Here is a 25,026-nt window from a genome sequence, read left to right as displayed (position 1 = left end):
ACAAATAAGTCTATAAGCAGAAGCAGATAAAAGACTGATTGTTTTGTAATTACTAGCTACTCGTATTTTCATGGTGGGTGTGTAGCCACGCCCAGACCTTGTCCTAAACACTCTCGTTAACTGTAGGATTTCCACCTGATTTTTCATATTTCCTGCCTAAGACAAATGTAATTACACTTAAACACTTATTGAAAAAAAGTAGTAAGTACATTCATTAAACCTGCTTGATGCTTGTTATACACGCATTATCTATCATAGATAGACGCTCAAAAAATAATGCAAAGGAAATCGACAATTAAATCAATAACGTTATGTGTATAAATAGGTGAAGAATCTTCGATATCAGTATCAATATTGTTTTACGCCTACAGTAAAACACGATCATGATTTGGAAGGTAAAATATAATTCAGATATCTTCTTTTCTAATTCAAAAGTGTCAAATTAAGCTAAACACCATAGAAAAGTGATAGCAAATGGAATTAAAAGTGATTCTTTTGTTCAACGTTTGTGAAATGGAAGTGTAATGAAATGACATTCAAATATAATTATTTTTACGGTTGATATCACATCTACGGTTGACATTAATTTCGGACGAACTCAAGCCCCTAAGGCACAGGTTTAAACCTAGTTTAGGGGTCGAAAGCTCGACCACTTACTTAAGACCCTTTTGTACTAACTTAAGTTTATTTTACTTGTAACACTTCTATTTGAGTACAATAAACATTATTATTATTATTTATTATTATTATTATTATTATTATTATCTATGTTAGATGTTTATGTTCAAAAACACTTTTGGGTTTGTTTTTAATTTATTTAGGAGTTAACTTATAAAGTTATTTCTTTAGGCGGTGATATTGCTATGTTTGGCGCTAGGCGGCCAAGCTATCAGAATACCTATCTCGAAAGTGGAGGTGAAGAAGAATGTCTATGCTGAAGAACGTAAAGAACTGAGCCACATCGGATCTCACGAGCCCGAGCATCATGAAGAATACGTAAGGCAGAATTTAATAATACCTATATATTTTGAAAACACAGGGTGTGGCCTTTAACAGAAGCAAATAACCAAAACATAAATTGTACTCGCCTAATTGAACGACATTAGTTCATCGAATTTTTAAAGTAATGGAGTCTATAGATTTTTCTTTTTACGAAAGTGAAGTTTTAAATATCAGCTCTTTTAGCACAAGTGGCGGGAAAATTTTGACTGGCTTATTGCTTTAGATGTAAAATGTTTTATAACATACTTTTCAGGCTTGGGCGTATCCGTCATATGAGTTCTCTTATTCGGTGAATAATCCTCACACTCATGACTACAAAGGTCAACATGAAAAGAGACACGGAGACGAAGTTACTGGTGAATACTGGCTCTTGCAACCAGATGGCAAAAAACGGACCGTTAAGTACCAAGCAGACAAGCATAAAGGGTCAGTCCAAAACCTCTTGTTTTTATTTAAACAGACACATTATTTTTAAATGGACTAACAGAGTTTTTTATTTTCAGATTTACGGCCCACGTTCATTATACGGATCATCTCCATCACGAAGAGCCTCATCATGAAGAAATTATTAAGCCAGTCGAGGAAAGTTTAATTGAAGAGCCTATCCGAGAAGCTGAAATTCCTGATCATATTGTAGAAGAAGAGATTGAAGAAGATCAGAATGTAGAATCCAAACCAGAACTCGAAGAATATAACGAAGAACCCAAAGAAGAGCACGAAGAAAAGCACCAAGAAAAACATGTTGAGTATAAACCTCGCGGACCTACTCATATTGAGTACTATGTACTGCACAAATATCATCATGATGAACATGAGATAAAACATGTGCCGAAGGAGGAAAAGCAAGAAGAATATCACGAGCCAATAAAAGAACACAAACCTTTGCCTATGGAAATAATTTCAAAGATTCATCACCCCATTTATAATGAGCACCATGGGCATGTACATGAAAAACATCACCATCAAATTCATTATAGACCTTTGATCAATTACAACAAATATCAAAGTCACAAGGCTCCAACACATAAAGCTCCTTTGCGTATAACTTTGATTAATGATGAAAAGGAGGAAAACAACTCAGAGGAGATAAGTGAAGTTCAAGCGGAGAGAAAGCATCACGTTGAACGTCCTACTCACATACCACTGCTACATCTATACAAGCCACTGGTCCACAATCAACAAAACCACCACTACAAGGAACAACATCGTCGCCATTATCGCTCCCATGGAAAACGAGAAAACACCAAACAGTGAAGCGAACGCTCGATGACGACGGCTATAATTTCAACTATCGTAAGGCATAGCTTTACTTAAGTCTTCCCCATTTTTAACCGACTTCAAGGGTTCTCAATTCTCATGCTTTTTTTTTCTTAACTCAGAACTACCTACTTCTTTTATGAACAAATCTTCCTTTATATTTTTTGATAAAATTGTTCAAATCTGCCAGGGTTCAACAAGTTAATTGTCTTTCTTTGATCAATATTATTTAGAGTTTAATTTGTCCACAGTACCGCAGTGATTTAACCGTATTTGGAATTATGATCGTCAGTAAATTTATGCTAATTATTTGAGTGAAAGTATACTTAGGAAAAGATTTTATTAGGAATTTGGGATATTAGGGAACATTTAAAAAAAGTTGCCTCGAAATATTGTAAACAATGTATTAATTAATTGAAACTATGTGAAAATAAAAGTCAACTGTCTCTAAACTTACTTTCTTGTTTATTTTTTCTGCTATTCCCTGGTGTTACAGGAGTAATGTACCGTACTGAGCCAGATGACCTGCAAATTGTCATGGGGTAAGGAATATAAAGGATTATTTGTATCTACTAGCTGAGATCATAGAGGACTAAAAAAGGGATTTTTTGGAAATTCCCATGTAATAAAAAGGATTTGTATAGTCGCTTCAAAGTGGCTCTATTTTACTAAAAATTTGGCGAGCAAGGAGCAGCTAGCTCCTAGGTTGCCGTCAAGATTTTCAGAAGTGTAATAAAATACTATTTTATAAAACCGTGTTGCATTATAAGGTAAGTAGCTTAAAGTCGAGTATTTAGGCCAGGAAACATCGCCAAATACTTATTATCCGTAATGGCAGGTTCAACTTGTAGCAGAGAGCTACAAGTAAGGTAAGGGAGCCAACCCCATCGCATCAAAAATATTCCTTACTGTGGTAACTGTTCCAATCAGAGAATGGATTGATAATAGTATGCGTTATGAGTCATGGGTACGATGCAATCGGATGCAAGGAGCGGAACCCCCGCATCAAAAATATTCCTAATTTCATGCTTATTGTGAATAAAATCCTACCTAGAAATCTTATGGAAAAACGAATAAACTACGTATTTTTGAGACCTCAAAAATTACTAACGATTTAGATAAAATATAACTTTTAGGGGTTTCGTGAGACAACGCGCGTTGTTCTGATTTTTTCAAACGCTATGCAAGGCTGGATCGCCTAGGTACTGCAATGCTAAACCAAATAACCACTCCTAAATAACCACTATAGCTAGGTGAAACTTTTTAAAACAAGACTCCAAAATAATTGAAATAAAAAAATAAGTTAAAAACTAAAACCTGACAACGGAAGAATTCGCGAACTGATAAAATTAAACAAGAAAATATTCTTGTCCGAAATTCCTATCTACGAACAACTTTTAAGCCAAGCTTAGCTATTGCTTATGCTTACCTTGTAATTTCTATCTCTGTGTCAGTGTTGCAAGATCGATTTTTGAAAATCCGTAGGTGCAGCAAAGAAATCCGTATTTTGCCGCTGTAAAAATCCGTAGATCTACCTTTTTTTTAAACAGGTTTATTTGACAGTTAGCCGTGAGCCGTGGTGGCCTAGTGGGAGCCGTGGTGGCCCAGTGGTTTGACCTATCGCCTCTCAAACAGAGGGTCGTGGGTTCAAACCCCGGCTCGCACCTCTGAGTTTTTCGAAATTCATGTGCGGAATTACATTTGAAATTTACCACGAGCTTTGCGGTGAAGGAAAACATCGTGAGGAAACCTGCACAAACCTGCGAAGCAATTCAATGGTGCGTGTGAAGTTCCCAATCCGCACTGGGCCCGCGTGGGAACTATGGCCTAAGCCCTCTTGTTCTGAGAGGAGGCCTGTGCCCAGCAGTGGGACGTATATAGGCTGGGATGATGGGATGATTTGACAGTTTCTGAACCTTACAATGTTGTTTATAGTTAGTAGAGAAATGCCGAACAAATGAACTTTTTCACGATGTATAAGTATTTACTGTCTGTCTACTCAAAATCTTGATTTTTCTAACCAACACACAATGACCTTGGCCTTGCATTGCATCATTCATTAGACAATTTTGACATTTACGACTCCGTTCGACCGTTCCATTTTACTTACTTTTGCCATCTAACCCAACTCTCAAGTGTCACAACTTGAATTGATCACTATGAAGGCTGCGTCAGAAGGCCTACAAGCCTACAAGAATATTTTCTTGTAAGAAATACTTGTAATAATTGTCATACTGTGAATTCACTAGATAAAAGGGAGAAAAAAGCTTCAACACTATACTTGAAACATTTAGGTAATTAACTAAATTTAAATAAACTTCAGCTGCCAGATTTGGTACATTCAAGGATTTTAAACATTTTACTTATCTATCATTGTAATACAAACTAGACTAGTGTATTTCAATACAGAAATGGAAATGTTTAGATAGTTTAATGGGGGATTTTTAATATTTAAGACACCAATTGACGTTGTTTTGTTTAGATTTAAGTAAATACCTATCCAAACTAAGTATACGTTGTCGTGCACGAATTCAAAGCAACGGCTAGTTAGCTTATAAAACCTGAATCTAGGTAATTAAATTAAAAAGTATGATGTTACGAGTATAAGATTTGTATCGTACCTACTGGATACTTTTTCGTTCCATATTCAAAACCTTACCGGAGACTTTTGATCGTTGTCTGGCATTCTTAAGTGACTTTTTAAAGATGTAATGGCGATAGTACGAATCATTTTCGAGAAAAAGTTTTAAATATGATTAGGTAAGTACTATATTTATTTCTTAATAATCGGATTATATTTTAGGTTTTGATATTTTTTGTCTTCTAAATATATGTGGTCTTATTTTAACCTTTAATTTAAATGTTCTCGCTGCTCAGGTGAAAAGTTGTATGTGTCACACGAGACCAAAGTTTTTTTGCATCTCGTGTATTTGAATCCCTCACTGATCTCAGGATTCTAACCTAGAATCACTCGCTATCGCTAGTGATTCAATTGTAGAAACCTTCGCTTACTCGGGATTCAAAATCAATACTCGCAAAAACGACTTTGCTCTCTTGTTGCACAAATAACTATTTTCTAAAAAACAATTTAAAAAAGGCTATAAATGATACTCGCTATCTAATACCCAATTGCTTAATAAGATACGTATTTGATTTGATCAATTTTATAAATTAAGTACCTACTATTAAACACAGGATGCTGACGAGTCAATATATCCGACGTACGTAGTGCAATTATAGTTCTTTAATGAACATTTGGAATAAATATTTATGTGGAAAATCACATTAACAGTTTAGTACTCAGACTTCAATCGAGCAACATGTTGCGCGTGAGTTAATCTTTTTATTATATTTTTTATCTGACTACTTAATACCTTCATTTTTATTATAGAGCCTATATGAATGGATCTAGTATAATCCTATAGTAATGGATCTAGATAATCTTAATTTTTATAATAATATAATAACTCTAATAATTTTCAGTATAAACATATAATTATTTTGGACAAAAAAAAGCATCCCTAGTAATAAAAAACTGATTTTAGTCTAATTTATTCCATGCAGCTCATACCTTATCTTGTATCTGGTAAGGCATTAATATTTCCATTACGTTTTTCAAGTTATCCAACTAATTACATATTTTATACGAAGCGTTTTACTTGTTTACACCAATACAGTGCATCTCACTAATATTATAAATGTGTAAGTTTGTAAGTAAGACTAAGCTGTTTGTCGCTTCTTCTCTATTATTGGCACTCGGCCGCATTTAGATGAATTTAAAAGGTCTACAGTCATCTAGGAGGAACATAGGACTAATTTTGACATTTTTCACCGGAAATTGTATGCCTAGTTCAAAGTTTATTGTTATACACCTTTGTTTTTGTGGACTTAATCGTAGCAACAGGATAGTAATTTACATATCATACTTCTTTCATGTATCTGGTAAGCATTGTTATTTCCTATGATTATCATTACGTGTTAAAGTTATCCAGACTTAATACATATTTTTACGAAGCGTTTTACTTGTTCACCGATGCAATCTCACTAATTTAAGTGTAAGTTTGTAAGTAAGACTAAGCTGTTTGTTTGTTTGTCACTTCATCAAGTCTTAAGCACTCGCCGATTTAGATGAAATTTGGTATACAGACATATAGGAAATAGGACATAGGATAGTTTTCATCCGGAAAATAGCATAAATAGTTGCCAAAGTTTAGCGATAAACGAGTTCTACGCGGACAGAGTCGCGGGCAACAGGCTAGTAATACATAAAAACAAATGCAGTGACATACACGTATAGTTCCTAAGAGCTGCTAGTGTATTATTTGAATAATAATAAGATATATTTTTTTTTAAGAACAAGTTACATTTTAAGCCGCACTGCAAGCTATTTTCTAAGTTATATGTGAAATGTCATTCAAATAAACCTGCTAAGCGCCGCTTCGCCAAAATATTGTTTTCCTTTTCATATAACTCTAATAATAATAATAAATTATTTAATTTAATTATGATAATTAAAATGGCTACAAAGGATTTCATAGAGGCTTAGATATACTTAATAATTGCGTTAGACTTAGGTAACACTTAAGAAACTAGGGACTATGTAACCAAATTAGGTGAGGATATAAGTCCTTGCTATCGACTGTACTAGCTACGCTTAACGCATTCACTGCCACTGACGCACATATACCTATGCGTTTTCGGAACTTCGCCCAGTGCCGCTGTCATAATTATTCATACATTTTGAACGCATACGTGCGTCGGTGGCACCAGTGGAAGTCAGGTGGCAGTGAATGCGTTAAATAGTATTTTTCATTTTGTATAAGTATACCGGTTCAATACGCCGACCAAGTGGTAATTTAAAAATAAATTAGGGTAGGTGCCCTACGCGTAAAATGGAGATGATTTTTTTTTCTCATTTAAGCCCAAATTGTGGGATATCGTTAAATAATTCAAAAACAGTCGGTAAGTCGCTATAGATCATTTTTCGATTTACAAGGGATACCTTTGAAAAATATGTATTTTTGTTAGAGGCAAGCAACCCACCCAACTACTATAGCTAATCTAGTCGCTGTTTGAAAAAAAATGAAAAAAAAATCGTAAAGTTAGTACATATCATATAAAGAATTTAAAAGGAAAACTATCACGGCTGAGAAGTCTTTTGATGTTGACGAGTCAATCAAAATTTAATATTGAAAATTTTCCGCATTTTACGAGTAGTGGAACACTACACTGAACGTAGCCTGACGCGCACCTGACCGTTTTTTTATCTAGTTCGTTCTGTTTCAGTTCGTAATATTCGCTCTGTTGGTTGCGCTGGCGGCGTCCGACTCGCAGCCCGAGGAGTCTCGCTCGGAGTATCCGGCAGATCACGACGACCACCTCTACCTGCAAGCGAAGCTCGACGGGAAACAACCCTCCGGGCCTGTCGTCGCTCGCACCCTGCATAGCTCTATTGTACGGCTTACTCAATTAGTCTTCAGTTTATTTCCCATACAACCTAACCTACATACATAACCAACTTAAAAAGTTTAAGATCCCCCGACTGTAATTTCAAAGTTTAATATCTCAAAAACAGCGGCCTACCTGTTGCTAATTTAAAAAAATATCTTGCTTCATTTTATTCTTCGTTAGGCGTTGGTTTCTATGGCCCGTCACACGTGACCGGCGGCGTCTGGATGTGCGTCGCACGCTGTGCCACACGCCGTCAGTCGCGGGTGCGTGGGTTCTCTGGGTGATCTGAGAATGTTGTGTTCGAACTGTTGTGTTGTGCTCTAAGAAAAATGAACGAAGAAATACTTACATTATTACTGTTATAAGAAGATGATGAAATATTGATAATATCAAAGAAAAGAAGAAGAGAATATTTAAAAACCGGCAAAAAGAAGGTGCATTTTTTAACCTGGTTCTCAAACACTTGCAGTGCAGTGAAGAAAAATTTACATTGTATTTTCGACTACTATCTCGAGAACAGTGCTTTAAACTGTAGTTTTTGTAATTTTTATTAGACGCGTCGAACAAAATAGGATTGCAACGAATTAGATTTATTAACAATTCACCATTATCTTTAGTGAAGTGAGTCATTTTCAATATCAAAACGCCACCCGCCGTCCGTCGCGATTCTACAAAACTGATACATACCGACGCGTGCGGCGTGTGACCTTCGCCCGTCGACCTACCCGCCGCCGGTGACGTTTCAGAGAAACCACCCTCAAACAATCCCGAACTAAGCATTCGCACGTCGTCGTTCGCGGACACGCGTCGGTCGCCAGTCGCTGGCGGCGGGTGGTCAGAGAAACCAGCGCCTTATGAAATACGGCAGAGTCTAATTTCTTAAACTTTTTTGATTTTCACTCATAGTCAAAATACCATGCACAGGACTTATCACGCTAACACACACGAGTAATATTTACCTCAACGTCGTCACGAGTAGTAGTGGCCACTGTAATGTTGCCGAAACGTCGAGGTAAATATTACTTGTGTGTGTTAGCGTGATAAGTCCTGTGCGTAGTATTTTGACTATGGCCTAGTCTGTACTTACGAGGCTAAGAGGCTGTTTCACCACCCATTGATTAATTTTATTTGACGGATAAATGTGATGCCCTGTTTATTCGAACAAAACAAACAAAGACGGCATCACATTTATCCGTCAAATAAAATTAATCAATTAATCAACAGCCCCTAGGCGTTAACAATGTTTAACTATATTTTTAACACAAGCTTTTTGCTCACTGTACTTTTTGTCGACTTTACTTGCATTGTCACCCAAACTACATTTGCATACCAAATTTCAAGTCGCTGCTGTTAACCGTTGAAGAGTTCCGTCCTGCGGAGACGATCCTTGCCGGACTACCGGGATGTCACTACCAGATTATTGTATTATCACGCAATTTACATAATTATGCCAAATTTCAAGTCAATCCGACTACTAAAAGTTGGTCAAATTTAACTTGCAAGATTTGATTACAGACAGACAGACATCGAGACAGGTGAAACTAAATAAAATCTTGTAAAAAAGGCATTAACGTTCATTCAGTAAACTGAATTAAAACCACTTAATATTTCTTTTCAGGGACACGGCCCTGACATCGAAGCTCAAGACGAGTAAGATATATTATTGTCTACTAGCTTTTACCCGCAACTTTTTCCTCGCAGAATCAAATGAAAATTTACCTTGTCTTCCTGTCTTCAATTTACCTGATCTCGTATATACTCCATTTATTTTAACATTTGAAACTTAACGGTAAAATTTGCACACTTTTTTAGATGAAACAACGAAACTGTTTAAAATTGTGTGAACTTCTATGATAAAAACATAATAAATAACGCTAATAAATGCACATGTAGATATTTTTAGTCCATTTGTGTTCGAAATATCGAGAAACGTGCATTGCAATTTGACCGTTAATTCAAACCTTAAATTAAACGGAGTATAGTTACCCGACATCTTACATTAAACAGTCATAGACACAGTCTGTTTTTTAACAACGAGACGTTAAAAACAATGTCAAATCAGTTTTTTTTAATCTACAGAACTTGTCTAGTAGGGTACACCATACGGTTAGTAAATTTTACAAATAAAAATTAACTAACATTAATTAATTAAAGTTGAATTGTTTGCTTTAAGAGCTTCTTAATGCACTAATTACCTAGAAATGCTACGTTAGAATCAATTGAATTTTTTGTTCATTACTTAGGAATCCCGCTGTAGATACGTCCGATAAATTTAGTTACTGCTCTCCATGTTTCTACTCAAACTAATTGGTTATGTATATTTCAGGATCATCAGAGACGTGTATAGTCCCACATACCACGAACCCTTATGGGTGTTGGACTATAGGTTCTTGAAGTCAGGCGGCAGGAAGTACGTCCGCGGTCCAGGTGGCCAGATCCTCATCCTTCCGAAGAGCTACGTGGAACAGCCGGGAGACAACGCTCGGGACTACGACTCATTGATTGAGCATCTGCGTCTGAAGATGCTGAATGAGCACCAGAAAGAAAAGCACCGCGAAGAGAACCACGGAAAACACGCAGAACACTGGCATTATTAAGCGGACACTTTGATGCAGTAGTTTAAATAATTCTTGTATTCTAGGTACTTTTATTTGTCTTACACAATCAAGATATTGGAAATAGAGTTTTATTTTGTATGCGCCTCCCCGTTCTTGTCACAGGGACCTAACTCAGTAGATACTCTAGTAGTTTGACATCAAAATTTATACATATTGGTATATGTAAATACTTCCACTTTATTAATGCGGACTATTATTAAATTAACCGTATTTGAAACGGATGATGTAATCATAACTTTTTTAGTTAAATATTGTATTTTGTTATTTTATTCAAATTATTACTTTTTAAACTGCGATAGATGACTTTTTATTCTATAAATTTGAAATGTAGCAATCGTGGAATTTTTTGTAGGCCTTAACATAGTTTAATTGTTAATAGGTACTGGTGAAAACAGCAATGAGCTAATTTGTACCGTATTGTAGAAAAAAAACAGAAGTATACACTAAATTATTGAGTTTTATATTTTTCAGCTACTGGCCATCAGCAATTTTTCGATATCTGTCTGTACATACATTTTTACAGTAACCATGGACTTCACAGTAACAAATGTATTAAGTATATCAAGTAAGTATTATGAAAATATTGAAATTAATCATTACTTAAGTAAATTTTTGTTCTTCTTATAGGTACCTAATGAAAAATAAAAACTTTATTTTCATTATAGATAATGTTTGTTTTATTTAAGCCTGGAAATTAAATAAGACCATAGATAAATTAGATCTTACTTAAATTTCTGCCGATTCTCATTTAAGTAAATCACTAGAGGAGATGTTACCATTGTAACCCTTTTATCAAAATAAATAAAATGACATTTTGTAACTAAAGTAAATAAATATTAATAAATGTGTACCATATAAAAATAATTGTTTCTTTTTATCCAGGACGGAGTCGATGGATGTCAACATTGTAACGGAAAAAAAAATTGTAATTACTTTCATTTTAGGTACTTTTATTTTCTCCACTAAGTGAAAGTAAGTAGCGAAAGATAAAAGTACCTAATGAAGTCGTTAATGGTTAAAAAAAGAAACCAGCCAAGATCAATTATAAATTATAAGTAATTTTGTTAAAAAGTTAGCAGTCTAAATTTTAGTTTTTTTTTTACTATACAAACGTTTGTTGCAAAGAAAAAGTAACAGTTTACATTGCATAAAAAGAAGAATAATTAAAAACAAAAAAATATTCAGCCACATGCTTAATAAGAAATAACATATCCGCAACAAGCCTCGTCAAACCTTATAAATTATTTGTGATTGTACAAGCTATTAACTATTTAAGTAGGTAGTCGACGTGTTAGTATGCACGGTTCAAATCTTAGAAGTCAAAATCCTTTATTCTGTCTTTTTTAGGGTTCCGTAGCCAAAATGGCAAAAACGGAACCCTTATAGTTTCGCCATGTCTGTCTGTCTGTCTGTCGTTCCGCGGCTTTGCTCAGAGACTATCAATGATAGAAAGCTGTAATTTTGCACGAATATGTATATAAATTATGCCGACAAAATGGTACAACAAAAAATAAAAAATAAATAAAAATCTTAGGGTACCTCCCATAGACGTAAAGTGGGGGTGATATTTTTTTTCTCATCCAACCTTGTAGTGTGGGGCATCGTTAGATAGGTCTTTTAAAACCATTACGGGGTTGCTCAAACGATTTTTCGATTTAGTCATTTGTTTGCAAAATATTCAACTTTAAAGTGCAAAATTTCATTAAAATCGAGCGTCACCCCCTCATCTAAAATCTAAACCGTTGGGTGGAAAAATTTGTAAAAATTCAGGATGGTAGTAAGTATATCAAACTTACAAGGAAAACTATAACGGTTAAGTTTTCTTGAGAATTATTAGTTGTTTACGAGTAAGAGTAAATAGCAGCCTAAGGTATAAAATATACCTAAACTTGAAATGTGCCGTACAAAATACGAAATCCTTAGAATAATATTACTATTTTTTTTCGTAATGGCTACGGAACCCTATTTCGGGCCTGTCCGACACGCTCTTGGCCGGTTTTATAAACTACCAGCGCTTTCGCAAAGACCATCATTGCCAAGAAGAATACGCCGCGAGAAACTTGGCAGAAAGTCATTTTTTCAAAATAAATAATTAGAAATAAGATACTTAAAAAGCGAAGTATAATATTAAAGAAAAAAATACAGAGGTGTAATTAGATTTTTTTTACAAAACTTTTTGATTTATTACTAAATTACATAGAATTAGGTACTTAAATTACATTAAAAAGTGCGACAAAATGTCACTTGTTTCATGTAGGTATCATAGTCATCGCTGCAGCTTGGACAGGGTAACTCCTAGTAGTAACAGAAATATTTTTCTTACTCTGTACCTAAATCTCTATTTTAAACATTTCTAAGTAAATACGTATAAAAATCAGTAAATGTCTGTTTTAATAAATAAATTATTAATTAATTTAAAATTAGACTTGCTTAATCTCGTGGTTACCCTATTTCTTTCGTTAAACGGTCATCTAGAGACGCGTGTTTCTAATCAATCTCCTTATTTTTGGTAGAAGGAAACATTAAAAAAATACAATGACATCAAAATGTCAATTCTGAGTACTTTATTATTATCTACAGAACTTCTTACTATCTACCTACCTACAGGACAGAATGCAAAAATAGGGTGACCATATTATGATAGGAAGATTTCATTAATTAAAATTAACTAACATTAATTAATTAAACTTTTTACTTAACCCGCTATTTGACGGCGGGCTTGACATGTTAATTTTAAGGAACCTTGTGTAGTGCAACTCACACTTAATCTTTTCACATACCTAACGTCAATTTATGTATGCTTATACTGCCTTTAATTGGTATTTTTTGGTAAAAAGTTAATGACTTCTTTCCAAATCAGTATAAAATTTAATTAAGTGAATTACTAAACTTAAAATAAAACTGCACGCAAACACGCAACCGAAATTACGTACTGAATGTTCATGCACCTATTTTAATTAATCTTCATGTTCTAGGTAAAAAGCATCAAAAGAAGAAGGTAATAAATAAGAGCAATTATACTTACATGTTATGTACAAACAGTTTGTGGCTTTCAAAGTAAGAAATATGGCTTAAAACTTCTTTGCACGACATTGCTCCGATCGATATATTGTAAGGAGTTGCTTAGTCAGGAGTTTCGATATAAATTAAATTAAATTCATAAATATAAAATAAAACGTGACGTAATATGTGAATACAAAGTACTAAAATAACACACTGGTTTTATTTCCTTCGCTTAAACATGGCGTCAATAATTATTTCCAATAGATCGCCCTATAATTACTGCATAATTCGCGCTTATGTTATATTTAACTTCACTTGCTACCATGTGTTTATGATTGTAACGAAATCTTTCGACTTAATTTTCACCCACTTCTTAATATTGTATTGATATTATGCGTAGTTCTGTGCCCTATTTCACGAAGCCACAAGTGTTACAATTTACAAGCGGTAGTCTTTGTTTAACAGTATATATGCATTGAAAAGAGACTATCGCTTGTAAATTGTAACTTGTAGCTTCGTGAAATGGGCTTCTGATGTCAATAAACTAATTGGTACCATAGATAGAGCTGATCAGATGAAGCTAGAAACTAAAACTTCAAGACAGAACAATGTAACCTAGCCATCTAAAACGCTTATCGCATAAACCGACTACAATTTACCTACCTAGTATTCAGTGTGATGATGGAGCAATCAAGCACTTCCTCCTTCAAGGATCTCCAAGACAGAACGACGCAATCTAGTCGTGTTTGAGCTAGTTAGAATTGCTCTGAGGGTGTATTTTGACCAAAGGTAGTATCCATGGTCTGATTATGGAGTAGGTTAGCAGTTACCATTAAAGCGTATTTTTAGTATTTTAAACTACCTATGTATATTACTTTTATTGAGACATAATACAGTTCAGTTCATATCAATTCTTTTAGTATTGTGAGATATACATTTAAGTGGTCAGTTGGTAAAAAGGAAAAATATGTTATAGTCTCCTTGATAATTCACCCAATCACAAAGAGGCGCGTCATGTCCCAAGTAATCAATGTAGTCATAACTTCAACTGATGGCAACTGATGGCCGATGGGGTCAAAAGGTTCTCGAATGGCGTCCGCGGACCGGGAGACGAGCTGTCGGTAGACCTCCAACAAGATGGAGCGACGACCTGGTTAAGATCGCGGGATCGCGGTGGATGCGAAAAGCACAAGACCGGTCTGAGTGGAGAGCCTTGGGGGAGGCCTATGTCCAGCAGTGGACGTCTTTCGGCTGACATGATGATGATGATGATAACTTCAACACCGACTTTCTATCTAATCATCCTTTAAATAAGCGAAGCGTTGCATACATTTAGGCGTACTCTGCACGCATACTTAAATGGTTCCAATCAAGCTGTCCAACGGGTCGTGACGATTAACCTTGGAACCGAAGACAAGACCTGGATTTCACGGAATTAGCTCGTTATACGCATAGTTATCGGCAGTACGGTAATTGTAGGAGATTTTAATTACTTGTCCCTACTCATTTGTATCGCTTCAGAAATTTGGCAAGCAAACTTCAATATAAGGTAACGCCTCAACGATTTTTTTCGTAGTTGTAGTCCTGCTTACAATTAGACAAGTCCAATTCAACATGTGGTTCCAGGTAGGTAACTAAAAATAAGTAAAGTCGGTAGGCAAAAACATAGTACTACCTACGTATGTATAATACGAGTACATACCTATTTGTTTATAGATCGCAGCTCTTTGCCTGCTCGCTGTGGCGTACGCTCACCCAGTAGCGGTGTCGCATACGTCCCGCATTGATCACCACGGCCACCTCGGTCACCTTAGTCACGGCGGCCACCTTGGCTACCTCGGCCACCTCGGCCACGTCGGTCATCTTGGCCACGCTGGCCTCAGCCACGGCTGGGGAGTCCACCACGGCACCGGTTTGGCTCATGTAGGCCATGCGATCTCTCACGGACACAACGTCCTACACAATGTTGGACACCTTGGCCACATGGATCATGGGCACCACGTAAGTAACTTCCACGACTAGATAGTTTAAAAAAAAATCAAATGATTTATTTAGTAAATAGACCGCAATGGGCACTTTTACACGTCACTTTTTAAACTACCAGCGCTTTCGGAAAGACCATCATTGCCAAGAAGAAAGCGCCGCAAGAAACTTAGCTTAGTTTAGATAAGTTTAGACTACGACTCTTTACACGGCATACTCAATGTATATACGCAGTAACTGAATGAACGCAGGTAAGTATACACTGAATGTACCGGGTAAAGTGTCTTAATATGTGTGAGCCTTTAGAATGAGTCCTCATTTGTATCATTGTAGTTTATCGTATCTCCGTAGCGTAGCACTGACGAGTAACATGGTCATTAGTTTTAGCCAAAGGACACGCGATAATGCAACACGCCGTATCTGATTTGAGCGTCGATACGATCATAAAGTCGTGGTGGCCTAGTGGTTTGACCTATAATTTTTCAAACAGAGAGTCAGGTTCGAGCCCGGGCTCGCAACTCTTGAGTTTTTCGAAATTCAATTCATTCATGAGCTATACAGGAAAGGGAAACCTTAAAAAACCTGCAGCAAAAATCGATTGTGTCCCAATCTGCATTGGGAGGGGAGACGGAGATTTCGTGCGCTATTGTAACAGCCACAGTCAAACGTAGGTATTGTACGTATGAATAACCACTCCGTCCTCTAATTTTTTTTCAGGCACATCCCGACTACAGCTTTGCGTACTCCGTGTCGGACCCGCACACCGGCGACCACAAGTCGCAGCACGAGTCGCGCCACGGCGACGCCGTGCACGGCGCGTACTCGCTGGTCGAGCCCGATGGCAACGTGCGCAAGGTCGAATACTCCGCTGACGCGCACCGCGGGTAAGATTATACTAAAAATCTCATTGAGTTCAATTTATATGACATTATGAAAAATAAATATCATGATCTGAAATTCTGAAATATAGCTAAAACTCTTTCATGTTGAGAGGTCGGTGCTGGGTGGGACTTATAAGCCACAGATAGAGAGAACACTATCATGCATCTAAGAGCAAGTACTTTTTCGCATTCATGGTGGCTCGGCAATACTCTTGATCACTTGATAGCCCATTTACACCCTCGCGCAAGTGGCGACTCGAGTGCACAAGCAACCGGGTAGATGTGGCTCGCATTACCTATTTCACACAGTGCTCTTTATTGGAGTGATTTTTAGGTAGGTACTAATTGCCTGTAGTCTTTACATTTGTGCTTCAAATGTCAAGCACGAGATGAGAATATAAATGACCATTTAATATTTTATATAGATAAGCTCACGATGTTCAAAGATGTCGCTAATATCATCTATCATCAATGAGAAATAATAATAACTAACTAACGAGATATCACCATTATTTGCGTAAAGTTCTAAACCTTGTTATTTTCAGATTCAATGCTCATGTTCATCACTCGACGGCCCATCACCATATTCATCATCCACATCATCATCATTAGGCTCTACAACCCCAAAACGACTTCTTCGACTTCGACCAGAACTTTGGCTTTTATTCATACTTGTGAGGTCGGCACCCAAACCTTTGGTGCCATGAAAACGAGTACTTCGTATAGTGAAATTTTATATGCATTTTCCTCACACATTACGCCAGCGCTGACGAATAAAAATACTTTTGCTTATATTTTTTGTCGTTTTATTTAATAAATGATTAATTAAGGTAGATGTAGATCACACATATTAATTACATACTGCCAAGAAGCATACATCTAGACTAAACTAATTAGCATTCATTCTGCGTGATTATTATTATTTTACTTCATATATATCTATTAATACACGTTACTATTAATATCCGATAAATATATTATTTTGGATCTTAATACTGTTATTATGACCATTAAAAGAGCATACATCCTTAAGACAAGTTGCATGCAATGTTATTTTGGAGTCGGAAAACATGATTAGTGAATACGTATTATTCGATAGATTTGAACCCCAAATTAGCGTTTATAATAGGAAATATAAATGTTATATTCTGAAACTATAAAAATTCATACTGCAAAATATATTATGTGTTTTATACTTATTAATAATACGTTTGACCATCGTTTGCCTTTGATAGTAATGACCTATATCTGGCCAATTCTAGCAAATGATAGATATATCATTATATTCAGTCGCCTACTTTTTATGATTAATTTTATACTTATGATGCGATTTCGTCGCCCGGAGTGAGCGAAACTAGCTTTGGAAAATTTCCGGATGTCTCGTCTTAAAAATGGTTCAAACTGTCTTCATTCCTTTGCAGTCCCGCTGCATGGTTGACACTAAAGCCTACATTAGAGTTCGCCGTTGACGTGTATATCGGGCTGGGGATGGAGTTTCTGTCGGGGATGTACTCGTGGCTGCTCCGGTCGTAGTCGTTCTTACGAGCGCGTGAAGCGTCCGGGAGCCGAGGGTGCTGGTGTTTGATTGGCTCCTCGCGACGCACTACGGCGTTAAATCTGGAAAATGTGTATCTGTTATTTTCTGGAAGTTATCTAATCAACTCATTTTAAGCTCCTGCTAGACACAACATTTGGCAAACAAATGTTATGTTATAATATTTTATATTAATAATTATTGTTTGCCAAATGTTTCATTTCCCAACTATGAAATTTTTCCGAAACGAAAAAAATTGCTCAGTGTATTTTCTTATGGTTTTATAGAGCACAGTAGGTTAAGTTAGGTTTTTTTACGAAACTTCCGAAAATAATATAGTTTCAGAGAAAATCATGACTTAGGTAGGAAAAACTTTGGCAAATGTAACATTTGGGAAAGAATAATTATGCGAAAAGGCAGAGAACCAAAGCTTTAACATAAGATACCGTTGTCGTCATTATCACTAAAAATAATTCGTACCTCAAATCAATACGCCAACAAAATTGGCTCTGGAAATAATGTTCATAAAGTTCACTGAGAAAAATTGCTCAGGCGTCAGTGGCTCATCTCCAGCGACATATATCTTACCCGTGAACAGCATCAGCGGAATATTCCACGGTCCTCAACGCGCCGTCAGGTTCATACAGCGTGTACACCCCGCGAACCTTGTCGCCCTCGCGGCTCTCCCAGTGGCTCTTCTTGTCTCCTGTCTGGTGATCGGACACTTCATACTTGTACTCGTACTTTGGCTGGAGACAAATAATCGCACGTAAAATTACTTACCTTTTTGTCTTCTTGCTTGCACTCTATAACTTCTTGTATTAAATGTGCTTTTATTCATAAACCTTTGATATATTGTCTTGACCATTAACCTAAAAATTCACTTGTTGCCACCAGATTTTTTTATGAAATAAAATGATCCAATAATAAACTAGGCATAAGCACAGAATAAGTAATAGTACAAGTATAATGGCATAAGTAAGTAAGTTTTTGCCGATGGTAGGACCTTGTGCAAGGTCCGCCCGGATTGCTACCACCATCTTGCTCGCTAATCCTGCCGTCAAGCAGCAGTACTTGCATGTTGTGTTTCGGCGTGGAGAGTAAGACAGCCGGTGAAATTACTGGCACGTGAGGTATCCCATCTTGGGCCTCTAGGTTGGCAACGCATCGGCAATCCCCCTGGTGTTGCAGATGTTTATGGGCGGTGGTGATCTCTTACCATCAGGAGACCCACATGCTCGTTTGCCATCCAGTCGAATATAAAAAATGCGTATCTAGTCGCATATTTTATTGAAATCAAATTTTTACTACTTACTCATATTTTTTTCTCGTTATAATCGCAAATATTTTTTAAAAAATATGGTCATTCTTTAGAATTGTATAGGTTTGGTTAGATTTGTTTAATAACAATTCTGAACAATTAATTTACTCAGAGAAAAAAAAAACAAATTATGACAAATAGGAATGTACTAGGTACATTATTACTTTCAACAATTACGCGAGCCGATTTGGACCCTTATAAGTCGTATTTGCAGCTGCATTTGTTTTAAAGATTGAATTCAGGCACAAAATTACAGGTTAATTGCCAATTAAAATGTTTCCCACATCGCTTTACGAATGTACATCCAATATGTTTGTAATCATCCGAATCGTTAACCCAGATATGTAGAAACAAGGCACTTCCTTTGCAAAACAACATAGCACGTACCTGATTCCTGCTGTACTGTTCTAATGAAGACACGGCTGAAACAATACCACCAATTAAACTGACACGCCTCATAAAGGCATACAAAGTATGTAACGTGTCGCATATCGCAAATCGCTACTGGTTTTTCTCTATTATGTACCAGATACCATATCCTTGAAGGAACGATACTTTACTGCAGGTATTAAAGATTTTTTAGTTGCAAAAGAAAATGAGTTTTTACTTAATATTTGGACCAAATAATTTGTTGAATACCTGTCACATAAAACAACAAAAAGTTGGAAAACCCCCGATATTGTCACTTCAGAGTTCAATATCTCAGAAACGGCTGAACTGATTTTAATAAAACATGTCTAAGAACTATCGCTAGAAACCTTGCTTTCAAATTAAAAAAAAGCTCATTCAAATCGGTTCAGCTATTTAAAAGCTACGGTGCCACAGACAGACTCACAGACATACAGACACACATAGCGATCAAACTTATAACATCCCTCTTTTGCGTCGGGGGTTAAAAATAAAGTCGTCAGTTCTATTAAGTACTTACCATAAAAAGCCCCTGTACTATACCCGGGTATGTACCCGCCATGTATTATGTAGCCAATTGAAATGACACAGAATACGCACTATTATGCTGGATCCTTTGCCCCATACTTTATTTTTACAGCACCAGACTTACGAGCAGTTGTAGCCGGCGCCGTCAGCGAGGGTTGCGGCTGGTGGAACACGATGCTTTGCGAAGACGTGGCGTGCTGCAGCATGGCCACCGGCGACCCCGTCGTGAATAACCAGCCATTCAGTAAGATCATCATCTTCAATATAAAACATAAAGGTCATCAAATATGTTGACAGTTGGCTAAAATGTGTCAGTTACAAAAAAGTTTAAAAAAAACATTTCTTTGTTTTATATTTTTTTTGACGCATATGCCTATTCCGTTTGTTGGTTAGTAAGATTATTTTCTAACCGAAACAAGATAAAGCCTTTCTTTTAGATTGCTGAATTACAAGGATACATATATTCTGAATAATACATATCATTGAAATGAAATGAATGAATACTATTTGTAGTATTACTTATGTCTTATAATTTGGGCAGATTGCACTATCTACTCGAATGGTGGTCGCGCCTTACATTACAGGGTGTTATACATATCAATAACAAAAAATACATATCGACGCTTGAAAGGAGAAATTGATTAAGCGACATTTTTTTAAGGTAGTGAGTTATATACATGTTTGGAATCAGTAAATTTTACTGATTCAAAATATGTATATAACTTACTACGTTAAAAAAATGTCGCTTGGTCAATTTCTCCTTTCAAGCGTCGATATAATAACATAATAATATTAAATTGCGAAACATGTATATTGAACTTAATTTAGCAATACATGCCTTTAACCAAACAATATCCATATTCCACAAATCACGACCAATGGCGCCTATAGAGTAAACTGATATTGAAGGAACTCATCACATCGAACCCCCTTTTTATAGGGTCAGTTCATCTGATAAGTTAAACAATGTGTTGTCGGCGGATGCATTAGCATCGACAAAGGTCCTGTTGTCAATTAAAATTGTTGATGTTACTGTATGAAAACCTTCGTCTAGATAAATGAGTACTAAATTCTTACAACGGTCTCTATTTATGTTGGCTGGCTCATAATTATGTTCATTATGAACGTCACTCTTTTATGTCTAATGCATTTATCTTCAAATATTTATAGCGGAATAAAACTGTTTAAATATATCAAGACATATGTACTTACATAATTTTTTATCATTTAAAGCGGAAGTCTTAGAAAATGGTTATTCATTCGTTTTGATTAAAATCTGTGATAGTCACTTGCCAGAAAAACATAATCAAAATTTAATTAATTAGTAAATTTATTTTTTTAATTAATTTAATTTAATTTCTGGTTTAAGCTTATCAGTTATGTAGTTACAAATTACAATTCAATGAAACCCTGCAACACGGCCTAAATGCTGCAATTCAACAATTTTCTCGCTTTATGAGAATAAGAATAAATTCGAATTCCTAATTTTGAATTTTGAGATCCTAATTGGAATTCCAAATTTAGATTGTATATAGGTAAGGACTACATAAACTTCGAAGAAACAGGCAACAACTAGGCTACCGAGTCGTTTTATATTTGTTGCGAAAAGGTTCCACAACGATTCTACCTTTGGCAGGTGGTAGGACCTTGTGCAAGGTCCGCCCGGATTGCTACCACCATCTTGCTCACTAATCCTGCCGTGAAGCAGCAGTGCTTGCATTGTTGTGTTTCGGCGTGGAGAGTAAGACAGCCGGTGAAATTACTGGCACGTGAGGTATCCCATCTTAGGCCTCTAAGTTGGCAACGCATCTGCAATACCCCTGGTGTTGCAGATGTTTATGGGCGGTGGTGATATCTTACCATCAGGAGACCCACTTGCTCGTTTGCCATCCAGTCGTATATAAAAAAAAAACCTGTACCGTCAGCCAAATAAGTGGTCTATTAATTTTTAAACAAGTTCCTATCAAATGTCGCTAAAGTCGAACTTTCGATTTCATTGGCATTATTGTTTTATGAGATGAAAACAATTATCAACTCTAGGGTGGTAGACGACATATTTGGCTGATAGTACCTTCGACCTCACACGGCCACTAACACTTGTGCTAGCCATTGCAGCCGTTACTTTACAAGAGCGCCATCTGCTTGTAGCAACTTGAATTACCGCCACAATTGAGTTTCAAATGAATCTACTTTAGGATCTACTTCTCAGAGCCAGTTCTAAGTGAAAAGGACGCGCGGCGCCGGCGCGAGAGGGCGTTGTATTGTACGAGTATCATCAGCCAAATAAGTGGGCTATCAATTTTTAAACAAGTTCCTATTAAATTAATATGTCGCTAAAGTCGAACTTTCAAGTTAACAGACACGTCTATTGGCATTATTGTTTTATGACATGCAAACAATTTTCAACTTTAGGGTGGTAGACCACATTATTTGGCACATGGTACCTACACGTAAAGCGTCAATTTAGGAATCGATATGACAGCCTAAGATCCCAACGTAAAATAAGTGCCATTCTTAAAAAAAGTTAAAAAAGTTAATTTAATCTATCTATCTTTTATCTGTATAAATAAAAATGAATCGCCGAAATATACGCGATAATAATATAATAACGTACGCGCATAACTTCCGAACAACGGCACTGACTAGGATAATATTTTTTTGTTGTATTGGTTATTGTCAGGATAAGGTTTGTGCTAAACAAAATAAAGAAAGAAACCATTCAAGTAGGAGTTGGACTCGCGCACCGAGGGTTCCGTACGAATTTGTATGTAAATAGATCGTTGATAGAGTCTCGAGGATTTTGGTCGTTTTATCAGATTGTTTTTTCCTCTAAAAAAAAATAGTAAATATTTAACACAATATCTAAAGGATTCTCTAGGATTCGAACTCACCGCACCGTTTTCCACGCGTGTCGAAATAAACCATCGCTTTCGAATAAAATAATTTCGAATAAATTCGGATTTATTACCTTTACTTGTGCTGTAAGACCTTCCTTCTTGCCAAATTTCATGATTCTAGGTTTACGGGATGTACCCTATAGGTTTTGATTCCACTGCGAAATGTATGAAAAATAAGGCTCAAATGGCCGTATCTTTTGGTTGCGTTAATGTAGTAGCTTTTTTTTACAGCTTCAAGGGGCGGGAAGCATAAGTATTTTAAAGGTGTTAATTTCAACTTGATACCTCCACGCGTTTCCGAGGAAAAGGCCTTGACAGACAGACGGACAACAAAGCGATCCTATAAAGTTTCCGTTTTTCCTTTTTTAGGTACGAAACCCTAAAAACAGTAAGGGGGCGAAGCCGCGGGCAACAGCTAGTAATAAATAAAAACTACCTAAATACATTTGTAAGGTATATAAGAAATAATGTTCGTATTTCTTCTGAGTCACATTTATATTATTTGTAACATCCGTTGACGCAATGGCGTGAACATACGTGGACAATTACAAATTACCTAGTTCTCATCGGATTTAAACCGTGTTAAAGCGTGTTTATGTTAGTTTTATTAGATATCAATGTCGGAAGATGGGTTGCTATTAATTATGGTCGCAATAGTAAACGATAGCGGACCATCAAACAAAATCGTGGTTAACTGGTTTGAAATGGATAAAATTGACATCGAAGACAAATACTACCGTGCTAGGTGGTTTTTGATTAGGACGGACCCAGCTCTTACGTGACTGTCGTAAAAAGCAAGTCTACATCTATCTATCTAATCTAATAACTTTAAACGAGCAATTATGTATATATATATATTGGAGCTGTTTCCGAGATCCCCGAAACAAGATACAAGAATTGCTCGTTTAAAGGTATTAGATATATGTATATGTGTGTGTATAATCAAAATCTCGGAAACAACTCCAACGATTTCGATGAAATTTGGTATGTAGGGGTTTTCGGGATGACAAATCGATCTAGCTTGGTCTTATCATTGGGAAAACGCTTATTATCGAGTTTTACCCGGAGCAAAACTCGGTCGCCCACATACTTATAAAATTGTTACCCGCTACTCCGTTTGCGTAAAATATTATATTCGCAGTACTCATTTTTAATTGCACGTAAAGTGAGTATGTAACTATCTATTTACAAATTGGCAATGACATTATCCGAATCTGATCCTAATAATTAGGTAGGTCACATATTTTTTTAAAGAAATGGAACCGACTACAAAAACCTTGAAAATAGTTTTCTACTAGTTTGAAGTCGGTGCCTCAGCACGAGTCAGCAGGAGTGATTGAAGCCCAATATATAGTATTCATGTAGGTGAGGTTGAAGACTCTATATAGTTCCACTGCTGCTGGCTCGTGCTGAGGCATCGACTTCAAACTAGTAGAAAATTATTTACAAGGTTTTTGTAGTCGGTTCCATTTTTGTTAAAAAAATTGTACTGACGCTCGTTCCATAGGTGTAAGAATAGGTACCTAATTATTAGGATCAGATTCTGATAATGTCATTGCCAAATTGTAAATAGATAGTTACATAATCACTTGACGTGCAATTAAAAATGAGTACTGCGACACGTTACTGGTCCGTCAATTGACAGTTATTGATTGATAAACAATATTTATCTGGTTGATTGAGCTCATTATTACCGTGATCTATCTGAACCAAAGCGAGATTAACACTTTCATGTTCAAGAATCCGACTTCTTAATTAAGCAAGAATTAAGCGACGCGCTCTGAATGAGTTAAGTTTCATCGGAATTAGGCATACAATTTTACGCAAAGAACCTAAGAATTTGTATAATAGGTAGGTACGCACATATATTATTTAGGCATAGATAACACACATTTCACGAACGCGCTTCGTTTTCGCGAAGATAGAGCTTTTTACGAATACTTACATACCTGTATACTTAAGTACGCAGCGACTGCGCGTATATGCGCGTCATTTACGCTTAAATAGATAACAAGTATAAGCTGTATAAGTTATAGCATTCATTATGGTCACGAAAGATTTCCAAATTTTATTTTAATTTTGATTAGGATAAATAAAATAACTTTAGTCAATCTATCAAATGAGAAAATAGCTCTTATTTTCG

General features: G+C 36.1%; 4 protein-coding genes across 4 annotated transcripts; 3 read left to right on the top strand and 1 right to left on the bottom strand.

Moving 5' to 3' along the window:
- The first annotated feature begins 383 nt into the window (after nucleotides 1-383).
- Nucleotides 384-2,376, top strand: LOC141433709 (uncharacterized). The gene is made up of 4 exons (XM_074095803.1): nucleotides 384-395; nucleotides 850-996; nucleotides 1,256-1,428; nucleotides 1,506-2,376. Exons 1-4 carry the CDS (start codon nucleotides 384-386, stop codon nucleotides 2,254-2,256), a joined length of 1,083 nt encoding a protein of 360 aa, XP_073951904.1. The 3' UTR covers nucleotides 2,257-2,376.
- Nucleotides 2,377-5,560: 3,184 nt separating this feature from the next.
- LOC141433808 (uncharacterized) lies at nucleotides 5,561-10,510 on the top strand. The gene is made up of 4 exons (XM_074095911.1): nucleotides 5,561-5,588; nucleotides 7,546-7,713; nucleotides 9,329-9,360; nucleotides 10,037-10,510. Exons 1-4 carry the CDS (start codon nucleotides 5,580-5,582, stop codon nucleotides 10,305-10,307), a joined length of 480 nt encoding a protein of 159 aa, XP_073952012.1. The 5' UTR covers nucleotides 5,561-5,579; the 3' UTR covers nucleotides 10,308-10,510.
- A 4,410-nt stretch (nucleotides 10,511-14,920) lies between these two features.
- LOC141433807 (uncharacterized) lies at nucleotides 14,921-16,910 on the top strand. Its single transcript, XM_074095910.1, has 4 exons — nucleotides 14,921-14,957; nucleotides 15,048-15,332; nucleotides 16,032-16,198; nucleotides 16,741-16,910. Exons 1-4 carry the CDS (start codon nucleotides 14,946-14,948, stop codon nucleotides 16,805-16,807), a joined length of 531 nt encoding a protein of 176 aa, XP_073952011.1. The 5' UTR covers nucleotides 14,921-14,945; the 3' UTR covers nucleotides 16,808-16,910.
- A 94-nt stretch (nucleotides 16,911-17,004) lies between these two features.
- Nucleotides 17,005-20,885, bottom strand: LOC141433806 (uncharacterized). The gene is made up of 5 exons (XM_074095909.1): nucleotides 20,825-20,885; nucleotides 20,111-20,243; nucleotides 19,438-19,472; nucleotides 18,318-18,478; nucleotides 17,005-17,812 (listed from the first exon to the last, which is right to left on the bottom strand). Exons 1-5 carry the CDS (start codon nucleotides 20,843-20,845, stop codon nucleotides 17,581-17,583), a joined length of 582 nt encoding a protein of 193 aa, XP_073952010.1. The 5' UTR covers nucleotides 20,846-20,885; the 3' UTR covers nucleotides 17,005-17,580.
- Nucleotides 20,886-25,026: the final 4,141 nt, after the last annotated feature.

The sequence above is a fragment of the Choristoneura fumiferana genome, chromosome 12 (assembly GCF_025370935.1).
Source record: "Choristoneura fumiferana chromosome 12, NRCan_CFum_1, whole genome shotgun sequence".
In the NCBI taxonomy this organism is placed as follows: domain Eukaryota; kingdom Metazoa; phylum Arthropoda; class Insecta; order Lepidoptera; family Tortricidae; genus Choristoneura; species Choristoneura fumiferana.
Note: the sequence above shows the minus strand (reverse complement) of the source record. Positions and strands in the feature narration are given on the sequence as shown.